Source organism: Ranitomeya imitator, chromosome 3 (genome assembly GCF_032444005.1).
Source record: "Ranitomeya imitator isolate aRanImi1 chromosome 3, aRanImi1.pri, whole genome shotgun sequence".
In the NCBI taxonomy this organism is placed as follows: domain Eukaryota; kingdom Metazoa; phylum Chordata; class Amphibia; order Anura; family Dendrobatidae; genus Ranitomeya; species Ranitomeya imitator.
Window position 1 is genome coordinate 249,534,279 of NC_091284.1, and position 16,866 is coordinate 249,551,144.

A 16,866-nucleotide genomic window follows, 5' to 3' on the forward strand; every position below is an offset into this window, starting at 1 on the left:
TCCACATGCCGGCTAACCACCCCCACCTCTCACTTTCGAAGACACCTCGTGCCATTACCCATCATAGAAATGCCCTTTGAGTAAATTGCCATGGATTTGGTCAATCACCTGGCTAAATCTGCTCATGGGTATCAATATATATTGGTCATTCTTGACTATGCTACGCGATGCCCAGAAGCAGTTCCCTTAAGAAACTCCTCTGCAAAAAGTATAAAAGTATAGCCCTCGAGTTGGTCCACATTTTTTCCTGGGCAGGGTGACCAAAGAAGATCCTGACCAATCAATGAACACTGTTTATGAGTAAGGTGATAAGGAAATTGTGTAAGGCCTTGGAAATTACACATCTGAAGACGTCAGTGTACCAAACCCACATGGACGGCCTTGTGGAAAGATGCAATAAAACATTGAAGAGTATGCTTAGAAAGGTCACAGAAAAGTACGGTTGAGACTGGGACTGTCTCCTACCGTATCTGATGTTCTCTATCAGGGAGGTTCCACATGCCTCCATTGGGTTCTCTCTGTTCATACTTCTGTATGGTTAACATCCGCAGGGTCTCCTTGATATAGCGTAGGAAACTTGTGAAGCCGTTGTCAAGATTTGAATTTAACAAGGGGATATTGGCAAATCCCCATGTCACAAGAAGCCAAGGAGACAACGGCACTTTCTATGCCCAATGGATGCTTCCAATACGTCCTGATGCCGATTGGACTGCAGGATGCCCTGGCCAGCTTCCAGAGGGCCATGGACTGGATCCTCGCACCCCATAAGAATTATGTTGCAGCACACGTGGATGATATTGTAATCTTCAGCACGGTTTGGGGAGGTTATCTTTGAAAGGTCCAGGCGCTGTTTGATGCTCTCAAGAAGGTGGTGTTTTCGATAAATAAAAAAAAATATGGCATGGGGAAAGGCCAAATAGCTAGGATATGTAGTAGGTAGAGGAGAGATCAAACCCCAGATAAGTAAAGTGGACGCAATCCAACAATGGCCGAGAAAGCGCTCAAAGAAGTAAGTTAGAGCCTTTCTAAGAATCATGGGGTACTACAGGATACTAATTCCAAACCTTGCCATGATGGCCGCATCCCTAACTGACCTCCTTAGGGGGACAAAATCAGCGATGGCGAAATGGACTGCGGAGGCAGAGATGACCTTTCAAGAGCTGGAAGTAGCTCTGTGTAAGCTGCCGGTCCTAGTTGCCCTCAAAGTCAAGAAGGAATTTGTACTCTAGACAGATGCCTCAGAAGTCTGTTAACGAGCAGATAAAGAGATACATGGGGATGAGCACCCTATTCTCTACCTTAGTAGGAAGCTGTGAAAATAATTATTCCATTGTAGAAAAGGAATGCTTGGCCACAAAGTGGGAGGTGGACACATTATGGTACTATCTGTTAGGGTGAAAGTTTAAATTAGTATCAAACCATGCCCCACTCAAGTTGATGAGGGAGAAAAATTGGAAAAATGCTTGAGTTATCTGCTGGTTTTCAGCCCTGCAGGATTGCAGCTTACATGTGGAACAAAGAGCCGAGAAGCTACGTGGTAATGCCGATGCCCTTTTGAGAATCCCGTGTCTAGTATACGAAGATGCCAAGCCCCACGGCTTTAAGCACAGGAGGAGGTATCTAAGGTGACTACTGGACACATAGGTGATGGGAGGTAAGTCTCACAGAGGTGGTTGTCGTCTGTGATGTAAACCTGGAGTATTTCTCTAGTGCACATAGTACTAAGAGGCTTGTTTGGTGCATCTGGGCCAGGTTTTATGGGTAGTCTGGTGGATGGGCGGGTCTGGCTGCCTATATACCCCACCTCTGGGTGTGGTTCACATGTTAAAATGGAGTCTATTGTTTGACACATGGTCTGTCTGTATAGAGGAAGAAAGCCTCCTGTGTGTTATTCCCAGATGGCATAATGGATGCTATCCAGCCTGTGTGACCAGGACTGGCTCTAAAGAGACTTTGTCAAGAACTGTTTATTTTTTTTTGCCTGCACTGAAAGGCTGTTTGTTTTTGATTTGCTTGCGCCTGGTTTATGAAGCACCAATAAACCACCATGGACATTTAAATGGAAACACTTTGTGTGTTGCGTATCGATGCACCCAAGTGAGTAGCAATCCCACAATAAACAGAAAGTTGTCAATCAATGGTGAGAGCGTGGATGAACTACCTGGCTGCAAGTTTGCTAGTTCTCTAGTAATTATCTCCGATTTTTATAAAAACTACACTAAGCAGCCAGGTAAGTGATGCATTGCTGGAATCAGGGAAACTGACCCTACATAATGCTGCTCTCAGATTAGGAAGCAAAAACCTGGTGACAAATTCCATTTAAGAGCTAAAATCGTCATACATTTATTTACTTCACACAAGGTGTTAACTCGGCAACAAAAGGCAGCAGTATTTACCTGCAAAGGTCGCAGAACTAATGCACTATCATGATGCAGCAAACCTATATAGTAAAGATGGCGGCAACACAGGTGCAAAATACTGTTGAGACAACCACTCACAACCTACCAGTTCACTCACCCATACTATTAGATTAGGCATGCTGTCCAGCACTATCTAAGTGCCCCTCATGAGAACGGACACCCTAGTTTACAAGTCCAAAAATACTGGGCTTGGCTGCACCTTGAAAAATGAAGTGCAAAAAATATACATAATATATGAGGTCTTGGTCGCTTAATCCAATAGTATGGGCGTCACTAATAGGCTGTAAGCCAGATACTGCAATATCTGTGTGACCAGAGCCCTATACAAGCCTCTTTCGTGCATTCCTATACTAAGCAATCACCCCTTCCATGAACTGGTAGGTTGTGAGTGGCTGTCTCATCAGTATTTTGAGTCTGTGTTACCGCCATCTTTACTACATGGGTTTGCTGCATCCTGCACTAGTTCTGAGACCTGAGCATGTAAATACTGCTGCACGTCTTATGCTGTGTTAATTCACATTAATTTAAATTAGAATCAACACAAGTCAAGCACCACTCTATGAGTGCTAAGGTACAGTGGGGCAAAAAAGTATTTAGTCAGTCAGCAATAGTGCAAGTTCCACCACTTGAAAAGATGAGAGGCGTCTGTAATTTACATCATAGGTAGACCTCAACTATGGGAGACAAACTGAGAAAAAAAAATCCAGAAAATCACATTGTCTGTTTTTTCAACATTTTATTTGCATATTATGGTGGAAAATAAGTATTTGGTCAGAAACAAACAATCAAGATTTCTGGCTCTCACAGACCTGTAACTTCTTCTTTAAGAGTCTCCTCTTTCCTCCACTCATTACCTGTACTAATGGCACCTGTTTAAACTTGTTATCAGTATAAAAAGACACCTGTGCACACCCTCAAACAGTCTGACTCCAAACTCCACTATGGTGAAGACCAAAGAGCTGTCAAAGGACACCAGAAACAAAATTGTAGCCCTGCACCAGGCTGGGAAGACTGAATCTGCAATAGCCAACCAGCTTGGAGTGAAGAAATCAACAGTGGGAGCAATAATTAGAAAATGGAAGACATACAAGACCACTGATAATCTCCCTCGATCTGGGGCTCCACGCAAAATCCCACCCCGTGGGGTCAGAATGATCACAAGAACGGTGAGCAAAAATCCCAGAACCACGCGGGGGGACCTAGTGAATGAACTGCAGAGAGCTGGGACCAATGTAACAAGGCCTACCATAAGTAACACACTACGCCACCATGGACTCAGATCCTGCAGTGCCAGACGTGTCCCACTGCTTAAGCCAGTACATGTCCGGGCCCGTCTGAAGTTTGCTAGAGAGCATTTGGATGATCCAGAGGAGTTTTGGGAGAATGTCCTATGGTCTGATGAAACCAAACTGGAACTGTTTGGTAGAAACACAACTTGTCGTGTTTGGAGGAAAAAGAATACTGAGTTGCATCCATCAAACACCGTACCTACTGTAAAAGCATGGTGGTGGAAACATCATGCTTTGGGGCTGTTTCTCTGCAAAGGGGCCAGGACGACTGATCCGGGTACATGAAAGAATGAATGGGGCCATGTATCGTGAGATTTTGAGTGCAAACCTCCTTCCATCAGCAAGGGCATTGAAGATGAAACGTGGCTGGGTCTTTCAACATGACAATGATCCAAAGCACACCACCAGGGCAACGAAGGAGTGGCTTCGTAAGAAGCATTTCAAGATCCTGGAGTGGCCTAGCCAGTCTCCAGATCTCAACCCTATAGAAAACCTTTGGAGGGAGTTGAAAGTCCGTGTTGCCAAGCGAAAAGCCAAAAACATCACTGCTCTAGAGGAGATCTGCATGGAGGAATGGGCCAACATACCAACAACAGTGTGTGGCAACCTTGCGAAGACTTACAGAAAACGTTTGACCTCTGTCATTGCCAACAAAGGATATATTACAAAGTATTGAGATGAAATTTTGTTTCTGACCAAATACTTATTTTCCACCATAATATGCAAATAAAATGTTAAAAAAACAGACAATGTGATTTTCTGGATTTTTTTTTCTCAGTTTGTCTCCCATAGTTGAGGTCTACCTATGATGTAAATTACAGACGCCTCTCATCTTTTTAAGTGGTGGAACTTGCACTATTGCTGACTGACTAAATACTTTTTTGCCCCACTGTATGTCACTTTTTATGCAGACTATACAGTGATCAACCTTAATCTTAAAACCACCTGGCTCATATTGCACAGATCCCCCTGGTGCTGCCAAAACATCTGAACCCCCACAAAATGGGATTCAAACATATAGACTAATGTGGACATAGACAGTAATGATGCAGATGGACATCATTTTTGGCCATATACGCCAATGGAGATAATGAACTATGTCATTCTGCCACCCTCAACTAGGTGTATACTGCCGGAAACAATGTACGACAGAGCACATTATGACTCCGTCTGCATCATTAGTGCCTATGACCCCATCAGTACAGACGCCCAAATCCCATTTTGGGGGGGGGGGAGGGGGGGGGAGGGTTCAGACTTAAGCCCCGGTGGAGCCACTGAATGTATGCTAAAATGCTACGTGAATATAGTCTTACTCTAAACAGTACTGAGCAATTTTTGCAGTGTGGCAAGCACATTATCCTGCTGAAACTTTGCCATCAAGGGTTCTACATGGTCTGCAATAATGCAGAAGTAGATCTGATTGTCAGAATAACATCCATAAGAATGCCAGAACTCAATGTTTCCCAGCAGAACATTGTAAAGAGTATCACACTGCCTCCATTGGCTTGTTTTCATCATCATTTGATGTCATCTTGTCCACAGGTGAGCAGGCCCATTACCAGCTGTGGATAAGGATCAGGAGCATGCCCAGGCGTTGTAGGGAGGTCATACAGGTACATGGAGGCCACACACACTACTGAGCATCATTTCCTTGTCTTGAGGCATTTCCACTGAAGTTGGACCAGCCTGTAATTTGATTTTCCACTTTGATTTTGAGTATCATTCCAAATCCAGACCTCCATGGGATATTAATTTTGATTTACAGTACATTGATCATTTTTATATTTTATTGTTCTCAACACATTCCACTATGTAATGAATACAGATTTGCAACTGAAATATTTCATTCAGTGATATCTAGGATGTGGTATTTTAGTGTACCCTTTATTTTTTTTGAGCAGCGTATATATATATATATATATATATATATATATATATATATACATATATATATATATATATATATATATATATATATATATATATACATGCACACACATACAATGAGGGGTACCTGGACGAACCCTTTACTGATCAGGCAAAACAGGCAGAAAAAAACTTTCAGTATTCTATTCTACTGGCAGGGAATCAAGTGAAGATGACAAGGCATTACCTGAAAGGGTAGGAAAAAGGCACCGAAATGAGATCTGTGTCTGTCTGCGTTTCTGAAACCTTACACATCACGACTGCTGCTGTCTCGCCAATGAAAGAACCACAAGTTCCAAAGGCAAAGATGGCAAACAGCTGAGAAACAAAAGTGGACAGGAAATTTAATCAGCAGTAGATTAAAAAAAGGTCTTAAAAGTAATGAATTACAAAACATGACATCTGAAAGATGAACAAATATTTATTACACGGTTACAGGCAAATATAAAATCTATCTGTTTATGTATTTGAGGACAAAAATCGATATATCGACAATGTTTAATGTTATATGACTAAGGGTATGTGCACACGATGCAGATTTCGTGCAGAATTAGGCTATGTGCACACGTTGCAGATTTGCATGTGGAATTTCCTGTGCAGATTCTGAATTTCTTGGCAGAAAACGCAGGTCAGAATCTGCACCTTTTTTTGGTCTGTGCACACGTTGCAGATTTTTTTGCAGATTTCTTCCTTTTTTTACCCCTGCAGATTTCTATTATGGAATGGGTGCAGAGACGCAGCAGTTCTGCACAAAGAATTGACATTTAGTGCAGTTCTGCAGCGGATTTTTCTGCTGCAGAAACGCTGCAGATCTGCACTGTGATTTACAGTTCAATGTAAATCAATGTGAAAAAAAAAAAGCTGTGCACATGGTGCAGAAAAATCCGCGCCGAAACTCTGCAGATTTCAAAGAAGTGCATGTCACTTCTTTTGTGCGTTTCTGCAGCGTTTCTGCACCCCTCCATAATAGAAATCCGCAGTGGTAAAAACTGCACAAAAACTGCACAAAATCCGCATCAGTTCCGCACAAAAAAAACGCACTAAACCGCATCAAAAACGCATAAAAAATGCACCTGCGGATTCTGCCAGGAGATGCAGATTTAGTGCAGAAAATTCTGCACCACATTTCCTACGTGTGCACATAGCCTAAAGGTATATAAAACTATGTAACATAAACACAAAAAGTATTAAGTATTCAAGTAATCCAAATATGTATACACAAGAAATTACTAAATCAGGTAAGCAATTACAAGGGTAATCCTATACTCTGCCCTCCCTAAACAGAAAATACAATCCTTACAGCCTGTCAAAAGCAAAACAATACAGCAATGTACATAACTGGGCTCAGAACAAAAATCACAACAAATCTAGCAAAGTAACCAGACTGAGAGGGGCAAAGGCCCTGCTCTCTCCGTACGTACATGGATGAAACCAAAATGATCATAGGTGTACTACTCCTAAAGCATATAACAAACTAGAGAACATGGAGTACAAAAAGCACCAACTGATTGTAAAAGTAAAACAATCATTTTATTAATACATTAAAAACATACAAAAGCAGCCCAATCTGAGGGCAAAATACCATAAAGAGGAAAAATAATATACATATGTATAGGGAACCTACTAATACAGCAGACTCTATGGACCAATACTACAATATATGTACGGGTGGGTACAGTTAATCCTGAGTATAGTGAGAAGGGGGGAGAGATACACTCTATATAGGTCTAACATCCAGACTCCATGTGTAACTATATACGGATGCTACCTTAATTACAAAGTCCCCATATTCACCACACCTCTAGATCGGATGCCATCACTCACCCATAATAACAAGTGTCCTAGGTCCTCCTGCTGACCCCTTGACGCGCGTTTCGCACGAGTGCTTCTTCAAGAAGAAGAAGCACTCGTGCGAAACGCGCGTCAAGGGGTCAGCAGGAGGACCTAGGACACTTGTTATTATGGGTGAGTGATGGCATCCGATCTAGAGGTGTGGTGAATATGGGGACTTTGTAATTAAGGTAGCATCCGTATATAGTTACACATGGAGTCTGGATGTTAGACCTATATAGAGTGTATCTCTCCCCCCTTCTCACTATACTCAGGATTAACTGTACCCACCCGTACATATATTGTAGTATTGGTCCATAGAGTCTGCTGTATTAGTAGGTTCCCTATACATATGTATATTATTTTTCCTCTTTATGGTATTTTGCCCTCAGATTGGGCTGCTTTTGTATGTTTTTAATGTATTAATAAAATGATTGTTTTACTTTTACAATCAGTTGGTGCTTTTTGTACTCCATGTTCTCTAGTTTGTTATAACTGGGCTCAGACTGTATTAGCTAAATATACTATAAAACTTATCTGTATTGTATTACTCATTTCACACTGTGCACATTCATGTACCATGCTAAAAGGAACCTGTCATGTCCCCAAGAGCTGCAGGTTAATAGTATTCCTAAGCTGTCAGTCCGCTTTAGGGAAAGTGCAGCTACAGGGAGAAAATGAGCCTTATTCCTCCCAGGAGCCGTCTGATAGAGTGACTGCTCAGTACACAGTGAGCGGCGGCATAAAGCATTACCTGGTATTTTGATTGACAGCTGTTTCTGCACAAATACATTTCAGAGTGAGCTGTCAATCAAACTGCCGAGGTGAGTGTCTGCAGCCGTTTTGGGCAAGCCTTTATGACTGAAAGCAGGCATCTCCCGGGAGGAATAAAGTTAATTTCTCCCAGTAGCCGCACTTTCATTAAGGCGGCCGAACAACATTGGAATGCTAATAACTTGCAGATTAACCCTATATCTGCAGGTGAATGACATTTGGTGATATGAAAGATTCCCTTTAATGTGTTCATGTAAGATGTTAAAAGATTTTCTTTACATAGCAGCGTGTATCTGAGCTGTAGATATTGGTATGGCTTGGGTGACCAGGGAATGTTTTTTTCAATGGTTTATACAGTATTGAAGCTGTAATATATTTATCTGCTTGGTACATCCAGTAAAAACATGGAAAAATAGAACCTGGATACCAGTGAGTAATTGGAAATTAATATAGCAGTTGACAACGTGGACAGACATAACATACATTAATATTTTTGGAAGGCTCAGATTTACAAATGTTGCCCTCATTGTTGACGAACTCATGCATTCTAACAAGCTGCTTGGGTATATCAAAGAAATATGAATATTACCAGTCACTGCTCACTCATATGAAAATATAACATACTACTACTACTACTATCTGCTATTCAACCAAGCCCTATATATCCTCTCTCATCTCTACCACCCTACCTGTGCTTTATATTCTTCCAATGTTTTAAGGCCAACATTGTCCATAATCCGAACCTGACATTCCAGTCTCTAAGACTTATCTCATGTTGCACTAGTTCTCTGGAATGCTCTATCCCAGATAATCCGATTAATTCCCAGTATCCACAATTTTAAGAGGGCTGTCAAATCAAATCTATTTACATAGGCCTATCACCTCCATAACTTAACATATCTCAGATCTCACTTTCTACATTTCCCTCAGAATCTGGGACTTTTTATCTTCTAATTACACACCTTTCATGTCCTCATTAGCACTCTGTATCTGGACATATGCAGATACTGACTGTTGACTGGTTCATGAAGCTTTACATGAATATCCCTACGCTACAAGCACTTGTTACCTTATTTGTCCCCTCGATTTCCTTATAGATTATTAGCTTGGAAATAGGGTGCTCACTCCTCTAAAAATTGTTGAATGATGCTTACCATTTGATTTGTAAAATGCTTCAGAATATGTAGGCGCTATATCTACTATATAATTGTCTAAGGGTCACTTCCATCTGTCTGTCTGTGTGTCTTTCTGTCTTTCTGTCACGGATATTCATTGGTCGCGGCCTCTGTCTGTCATGGAAATCCAAGTCGCTGATTGTTCGTGGCAAAACGCCCACGAGTCCACGACCAATCAGCGACGGGCGCAGTCCGGCGGCAACATGGCCACTCCTTCCTCCCCGCAGTTAGTGCCCGCTCCATACTCCCCTCCAGTCAGCCCTCACACTGGGTTAATGCTGGTGTGGTGTGACGCACTCCAGTTACGCAGCTATTAACCCTGTGTGACCAACTTTTTACTATTGATGATGCGTATGCAGCATCAATAGTAAAAAAATCTACTATTACAAATAATAATAATTTTAAAAAAAAACGTTATTCTCACACTCCGAAGTGTCGTCCTGTCCTCGGCAGTGCAAGCGGCAGGTTCCGATGCTAAGGATGCTATGCGACAAGGACCTGCCATGACGTCACGGTCATGTGACCGCGACGTCATCACAGGTCCTGCGCTCATACCAAACCTGGGACCGGAAGCTGCCGCGTGCACCGCACACAGGACCACAAGGGCCCTTAAGAAGGTGAGTATGTTTATTTTTTATTTTTTAACCTGTTACATACTTGGCTGGGCAATATACTACGTGACTGGCCAATATACTACGTGTCTGTCCTGTATACTACGTGGCTCTGTGCTGTATACTACGTGGCTCTGTGCTGTATACTACGTGGCTCTGTGCTGTATACTACGTGGCTGGGCAATATACTACGTGGCTGGGCAATATATTATGTGGCTGGGCAATATACTACGTGACTGGCCAATTATTTTTTATTTTTTAACCTGTTACATACCTGGCTGGGCAATATACTATGTAGCTGCGCAATATACTACGTGACTGACCAATATACTACATGTCTGTGCTGTATACTACGTGGCTCTGTGCTGTATACTATGTGGCTCTGTGCTGCAGTGGCGTATCTAGGGGGGGGCAGCTGGGCATGTGCCCCGGGCGCAGCTGGCAGGGGGGCGCAGTCGGGCCACCTAAAGCGGCGGTCCGCAGTGTCTCCCCTGGCGGCTGCATTCTGCCTCCCCCCGCACTGGGAGTCAGCTGTTCTCTGTGCCGACTGTCAAGCTGACAGCCGGCACAGAGAAGCTGCAGCGCGCCGGCTCCCAGTGTTCAATTGCACTGCATCTGAGATACGTGTACAATTGAAGCTCTGACTGCCGGGTCAGAGCAACGCCAGCAGCGTGATCAGGTCATGTGATCACGCTGCTGATGTCACTCGCCCACGCTGCAGAGCAGAGGCACTGAGACGCAGATCGGTGGTAAGTGCTCCAGTGGAGCTGAAGACACCGAAGGTGCGGGGGGGATATAATGTGAGTGGGAATGGGGGGGATATATTGTGGGGTGGATTTAATGTGGGTGGGGATGGTGGGATTTATTATTGGATGGGGGATATATAACCCCTTTATCCCCAAGGGTGGTTTGCACGTTAATGACCGGGCCAATTTTTACAATTCTGACCACTGTCCCTTTATGAGGTTATAACTCTGGAACGCTTCAACAGATCCCAGTGATTCTGACATTGTTTTCTCGTGACATATTGTACTTCATGATAGTGGTAAAATTTATTTGATATTACCTGCGTTTGTTTGTGAAAAAAAACAAATTTGGCGAAAATTTTGAAAAGTTCGCAATTTTCCAACTTTGAATTTTTAAGCAATTAAATCACAGAGATATGTCACACAAAATACTTAATAAGTAACATTTTCCACATGTCTAATTTACATCAGCACAATTTTGGAACCAAAATTTTTTTTTGTTAGGGAGTTGTAAAAGTTGTCCTCAAATCTCCCCCACACATTAAATCCCCCCCCCCCCCGACAAGTGACACCATTTTGGAAAGTAGACCCCCTAAGGAACTCATCTAGATGTGTTGGGAAAGCTTTAAACCCCCAAGTGTTTCACTACAGTTTATAACGCAGAGCCGTGAAAATAAAAAAATATTTTTTTTTCACAAAAATTATATTTTAGCCCCCGGTTTTTATATTTCCAAGGGTAACAGGAGAAATTGGACCCCAAAAGTTGTTGTCCAATTTGTCCTGAGTACGCTGATACCCCATATGTGGGGGGAACCACCATTTGAGCGCATGGCAGAGCTCGGAAGGGAAGGAGGGTAATTTGGAATGCAGACTTAGATGGATTGGTCTGCAGGCGTCACATTGCGTTTGCAGAGCCCCTGATGTAACTAAACAGTAGAAACCCCCCACAAGTGACCCCATATTGGAAACTAGACCCCCAAGGAACTTATCTAGATGTGTTGTGAGAACTTTGAACCCCCAAGTGTTTCACTACAGTTTATAACGCATAGCCGTGAAAATAAAAAAATCCTTTTTTTTTCCACAAAAATTATTTTTTAGCCCCCAGTTTTGTATTTTTCCAAGGGTAACAGGAGAAATTGGACCCCAAAAGTTGTTGTGCAATGTGTCCTGATACCCCATATGTTGGGGTAAACCCCTGTTTGGGCGCACGGGAGAGCTCGGAAGGGAAGGAGCACTGTTTTACTTTTTCAACGCAGAATTGGCTGGAATTGATATCGGACGCCATGTCGCGTTTGGAGAGCCCCTGATGTGCCTAAACAGTGGAAACCCCCCAATTATAACTGAAACACACCCCTAACCTTGACACACCCCTAACCCTAATCCCAACTTTATTCCCAACTTTAGCCCCAACCCTAACCCTAACTTTAGCCCCAACCCTAACTGTAGCCTTAACCCTAGCCCCAACACTAGCCCCAAGCCTAGCCCTAACCCTAGCCCTAACCCTAATGGGAAAATGGAAATAAATAAATTTTTTTAATTTTTTAATTTTTCTCTAACTAAGGGGGTGATGAAGGGGGGTTTGATTTACTTTTATAGCGGGCTTTTTAGCGGATTTTTGTGATTGGCAGCCGTCACACACTGAAAGACGCTTTTTATTGCAAAAAATATTTTTTGCGTTACCACATTTTGAGAGCTATAATTTTTCCATATTTTGGTCCACAGAGTCATGTGAGGTCTTGTTTTTTGCGGGACGAGTTGACGTTTTTATTGGTAACATTTTCGGGCATGTGACATTTTTTTATCGCTTTTTATTCCGATTTTTGTGAGGCAGAATGACCAAAAACCAGCTATTCATGAATTTCTTTTGGGGGAGGCGTTTATACCATTCCGCGTTTGGTAAAATGGATAAAGCAGTTTCATTCTTCGGGTCAGTACGATTACAGCGATACCTCATTTATATAATTTTTTTATGTTTTGGCGCTTTTATACGATAAAAACTATTTTATAGAAAAAATAATTATTTTTGCATCGCTTTATTCTGAGGACTATGACTTTTGTATTGCGAATGTTTTTTTGCGGGACAAGATGACGTTTTCAGCGCTAACATGGTTATTTTTATCCGTCTTTTTGATCGCATGTTATTCCATTTTTTTTTTACGGTGTTCACTGAAGGGGTTAACTAGTGGGACAGTTTTATAGGTCGGGTCGTTACGGACGCGGCGATACTAAATATGTGTACTTTTATTTTTTTTTATTATTTAGATAAAGAAATGTATTTATAGGAACAATATATATATTTTTAGGAATTTAAAAAAATTTTTTTTAACACATGGGGGCATCATGTTATAGTGTAAGATCGCTGATCTGACACTTTGCTGTGCACTGTGTGCCGGGGGTTAATGTGCCGGGGGCGGTCCGTGACTGCTCCTGGCACATAGTGCTGGATGTCAGCTGCGATAGTCAGCTGACACCGGGCCGTGATCGGCCGCGCTCCCGAGAGCGCAGCCGATCGCATATGACGTACTATCCCGTCAGTGGTCATACGGGCCCACCCCACCTCAACGGGATAGTACGTCTAATGTCAGAAAGGGGTTAATATGAGTGGAGATGGGGGGATTTATTGTGGGGAAGGGATTTAATGTGAGTGGAGATGGGGGGATTTATTGTGGGGGGGGGATTTAATGTGAGTGGGGATGGTGGGATTTATTATTGGATGGGTGAGATTTAATATGAGTGGAGATGGGGGATTTATTGTGGGGATAGGGGGATTATTGGATGGGGAGATTTAATGAGTTTAGATGGGGGGATTTATTGTGGGGAAGGGATTTAATGTGAGTGGAGATGGGGGAATTTATTGTGTGTGGGGAGAGTTGGAGGGGAGATGGGGGATTGAATGTGTGTGTGGGGGGGGAGATTTGTCATGGGGATGGGGGTGTTTAATGTGTGGGGTGATATTTGGAGTGGGGATGGGGGATTTAATATGTGGGGGAGATTTGAGGACACAAAATGAAGAGCAAAGGGGGAGATGGGGGGCATGTATGAGGAAACAATACCGGGGAATGGGGGGCATATATGAGGAAACAGTATGGGGGATGGATGCAGACAGTTTGAGGAGCAAACGGGGGAATGTATACAGACACAGTATGAGTAGCGATGTGAAAAACGTATGTGGACAGAGAACGGGGAGTGAGAGTGCTGGGATGTGTGCATGCGTAGCATGGGGGGACGGTGTAAGGGCACAGCCAGGAGGGGACAGTATACCAAGGAGGGGGAGTGTGATGAGAGAGTACAGTATAAATACTAGGCTCTATAGGGGGGACACACTGAGAGGACAGTGTGAAAACGGGGGCCGGTATGGAAAGGGGAGGTCAGTGTAAAGAGCATGTACCATAAGAGGGACAGTGTGGGGGTAATATTTTATGCAGACAATATAGTGAGTGGCAATTTTTCATTCAGGAGCATTATAATAACACTTGTATCTTCAAGGGCATCATGTGGAGATTTTCTGCAAAAGAGCGGACAAAATGGAAGTCTGCAGAGACGGCTGTGGATGAGAAAACTCATCATGGGGTCTGGACAAGATGAAGAAAAGGAGAACGGCTCAAGAGACGACGCCATCTATAAGGTATCTGGATGTAAATGTTATTTGTGATACTGACTAACTCATGTTTTTATTTATGTTAGGAGCATTAAAGGGGATGTCCAGGTTTGTGATGAGTCTGTAGTCATTCTTTGTGACTGCAGACTTTTGAGTTCTCACAGTGCGCCCTGCATGCTGTCAGGCTTCTCTCGTGCTGGCGATTTACGTACATGCGTTCACGTGCCGACTAGACATACCGTATATACTCGAGTATAAGCCGACCCGAGTATAAGCCGACCCCCCTAATTTTGCCACAAAAAACTGGGAAAAATTATTGACTCGAGTATAAGCCTAGGGTGGAAATGCAGCATTTACCGGTGAATTTCAAAAATAAAAATAGATCATTATTTCCCCATAGCTGTGCCATATAGTGCTCTGCACCGTTCATTATTTCCCCATAGCTGTGCCCCATATAGTGCTCTGCACCGTTCATTGTGCCCCATTGCTGTGCCCATATACGGTGCTCTGCACCGTTCATTGTGCCCCATTGCTGTGCCATATACGGTGCTCTGCACCGTTCATTGTGCCCCATTGCTGTGCCATATACGGTGCTCTGCACCGTTCATTGTGCCCCATTGCTGTGCCATATACGGTGCTCTGCACCGTTCATTGTGCCCCATTGCTGTGCCATATACGGTGCTCTGCACCGTTCATTGTGCCCCATTGCTGTGCCATATACGGTGCTCTGCACCGTTCATTGTGCCCCATTGCTGTGCCATATACAGTGCTCTGCACCGTTCATTGTGCCCCATTGCTGTGCCATATACGGTGCTCTGCACCGTTCATTGTGCCCCATTGCTGTGCCATATACGGTGCCATATGCTCCCTGCATGTCCCACATATATACACAGCTCTGCCGCCTGCATGTCTCACATATATACACAGCTCTGCCGCCTGCATGTCCCTCATATATACACAGCTCTGCTCCCTGCATGTCCCACATATATACACAGCTCTGCTCCCTGCATGTCCCACATATATACACAGCTCTGCTCCCTGCACCGTTCATTGTGCCCCATAGAAATCTCTGCCGCCGCCGCCGCTGCTGCAATAAAAAAAAAAAAACACATACTCACCTCCCTTGATTGCAGCTCCCGGCGTCTCGTTCCGGCGCCTCCATCTTCCCGGCGTCTCTGCTCTGACTGATCAGGCAGAGGGCGCCGCGCACACTATATGCGTCATCGCGCCCTCTGCCTGAACAGTCAGAGCGCAGACGTCGGGAAGATGGAGGCGCCGGCCGGGAAGATGGAGCGACGCCCGGCGGCTGGAACGAGGACAGGTGAATATGACATACTCACCTAGTCCTGGCGATCCTCGCGCTGTCCCTCTGCCTGGTCTTCGGTGCCGCAGCTCTTCCTGTCAGCGGTCACCGGCACCGCCGATTAGAGGAATGAATAGGCGGCTCCGCCCCTATGGGAGGTGGAGCCGCTTATTCATATCTCTAATGAGCGGTCCCACGTGACCGCTGAAGAGAGGAAGAAGCTGCAGCACAGAAGACGGGGAGGAAGGCAGGGACAGCGCGAGGATCGCTTGGACTAGGTAAGTATACCTCAGCGCCCTCACCCCCTCACCCGCCGACCCTGCCACCCACATTGACTCGAGTATAAGCCGAGAGGGGCACTTTCAGCCCAAAAATTTGGGCTGAAAATCTCGGCTTATACTCGAGTATATACGGTATGTGGCCTCAGTCAATGAAAATGAACTGAGCGAGGCCGGGCACGTCTAGTCGGAATGTGGTCAGAAGTATACAAATCACATGCTTGTGCTGACATGACTGTCCACCAGCCAGGGAGAATCCTAAAAGTGTGCAGTGCATTAGTTGTGAGAATTCAGTAGCCTGCGATGCCAGGATTCAGCTCTGCAGGTTCCAGTAGTCGTCACATGGACACTTCACTCATATGCGATTGTCATACGTATGGTCCTGTGACAACGAGCTTCTCTTCAGCTTCTCTCAGTTTTTCACTGAACATTGAGAGCATTAGGGAGAGGAGCTCGTGGGTACATGACTAAGTGTGCAAATCGCATATGTCCTTGGGGGGAGGGGGGCAAAATGAATTCTTGCCCCAGGTGCCAGAAACCCTAGATACGCCTCTGCTGTGCTGTATACTACGTGGCTCTGTGCTGTATACTACGTGGTTGGGCAATATACTACGTGGCTGGGCAATATACTACGTGACTGGGCAATATACTACGTGACTGGGCAATACACTACGTGGCTGGGCAATATACTACGTAACTGGGCAATATACTACGTAACTGGGCAATATACTACGTGACTGGGCAATATATTACGTGACTGGGCAATATACTAAGTGGCTGGGCAATATACTGCGTGACTGGGCAATATACTACGTAACTGGGCAATATACTACGTGGCTGGGCAATATACTATGTAACTGGGCAATATACTACGTGACTGGGCAATATACTACGCGGCTCTGTGCTGTATACTACG

General features: G+C 44.1%; 1 protein-coding gene across 1 annotated transcript in view; it reads right to left on the reverse strand.

The window, feature by feature from the left end:
* The window catches only part of SYPL2 (synaptophysin like 2), a 45,133-nt gene that overhangs the window by 11,235 nt on the left and 17,032 nt on the right, over nucleotides 1-16,866 (reverse strand). Inside the window, exon 3 of the mRNA XM_069756347.1 lies at nucleotides 5,823-5,953. Within this exon, the coding sequence (XP_069612448.1) occupies nucleotides 5,823-5,953 (131 nt within the window). The remainder of the gene's footprint in view (nucleotides 1-5,822; nucleotides 5,954-16,866) is intronic.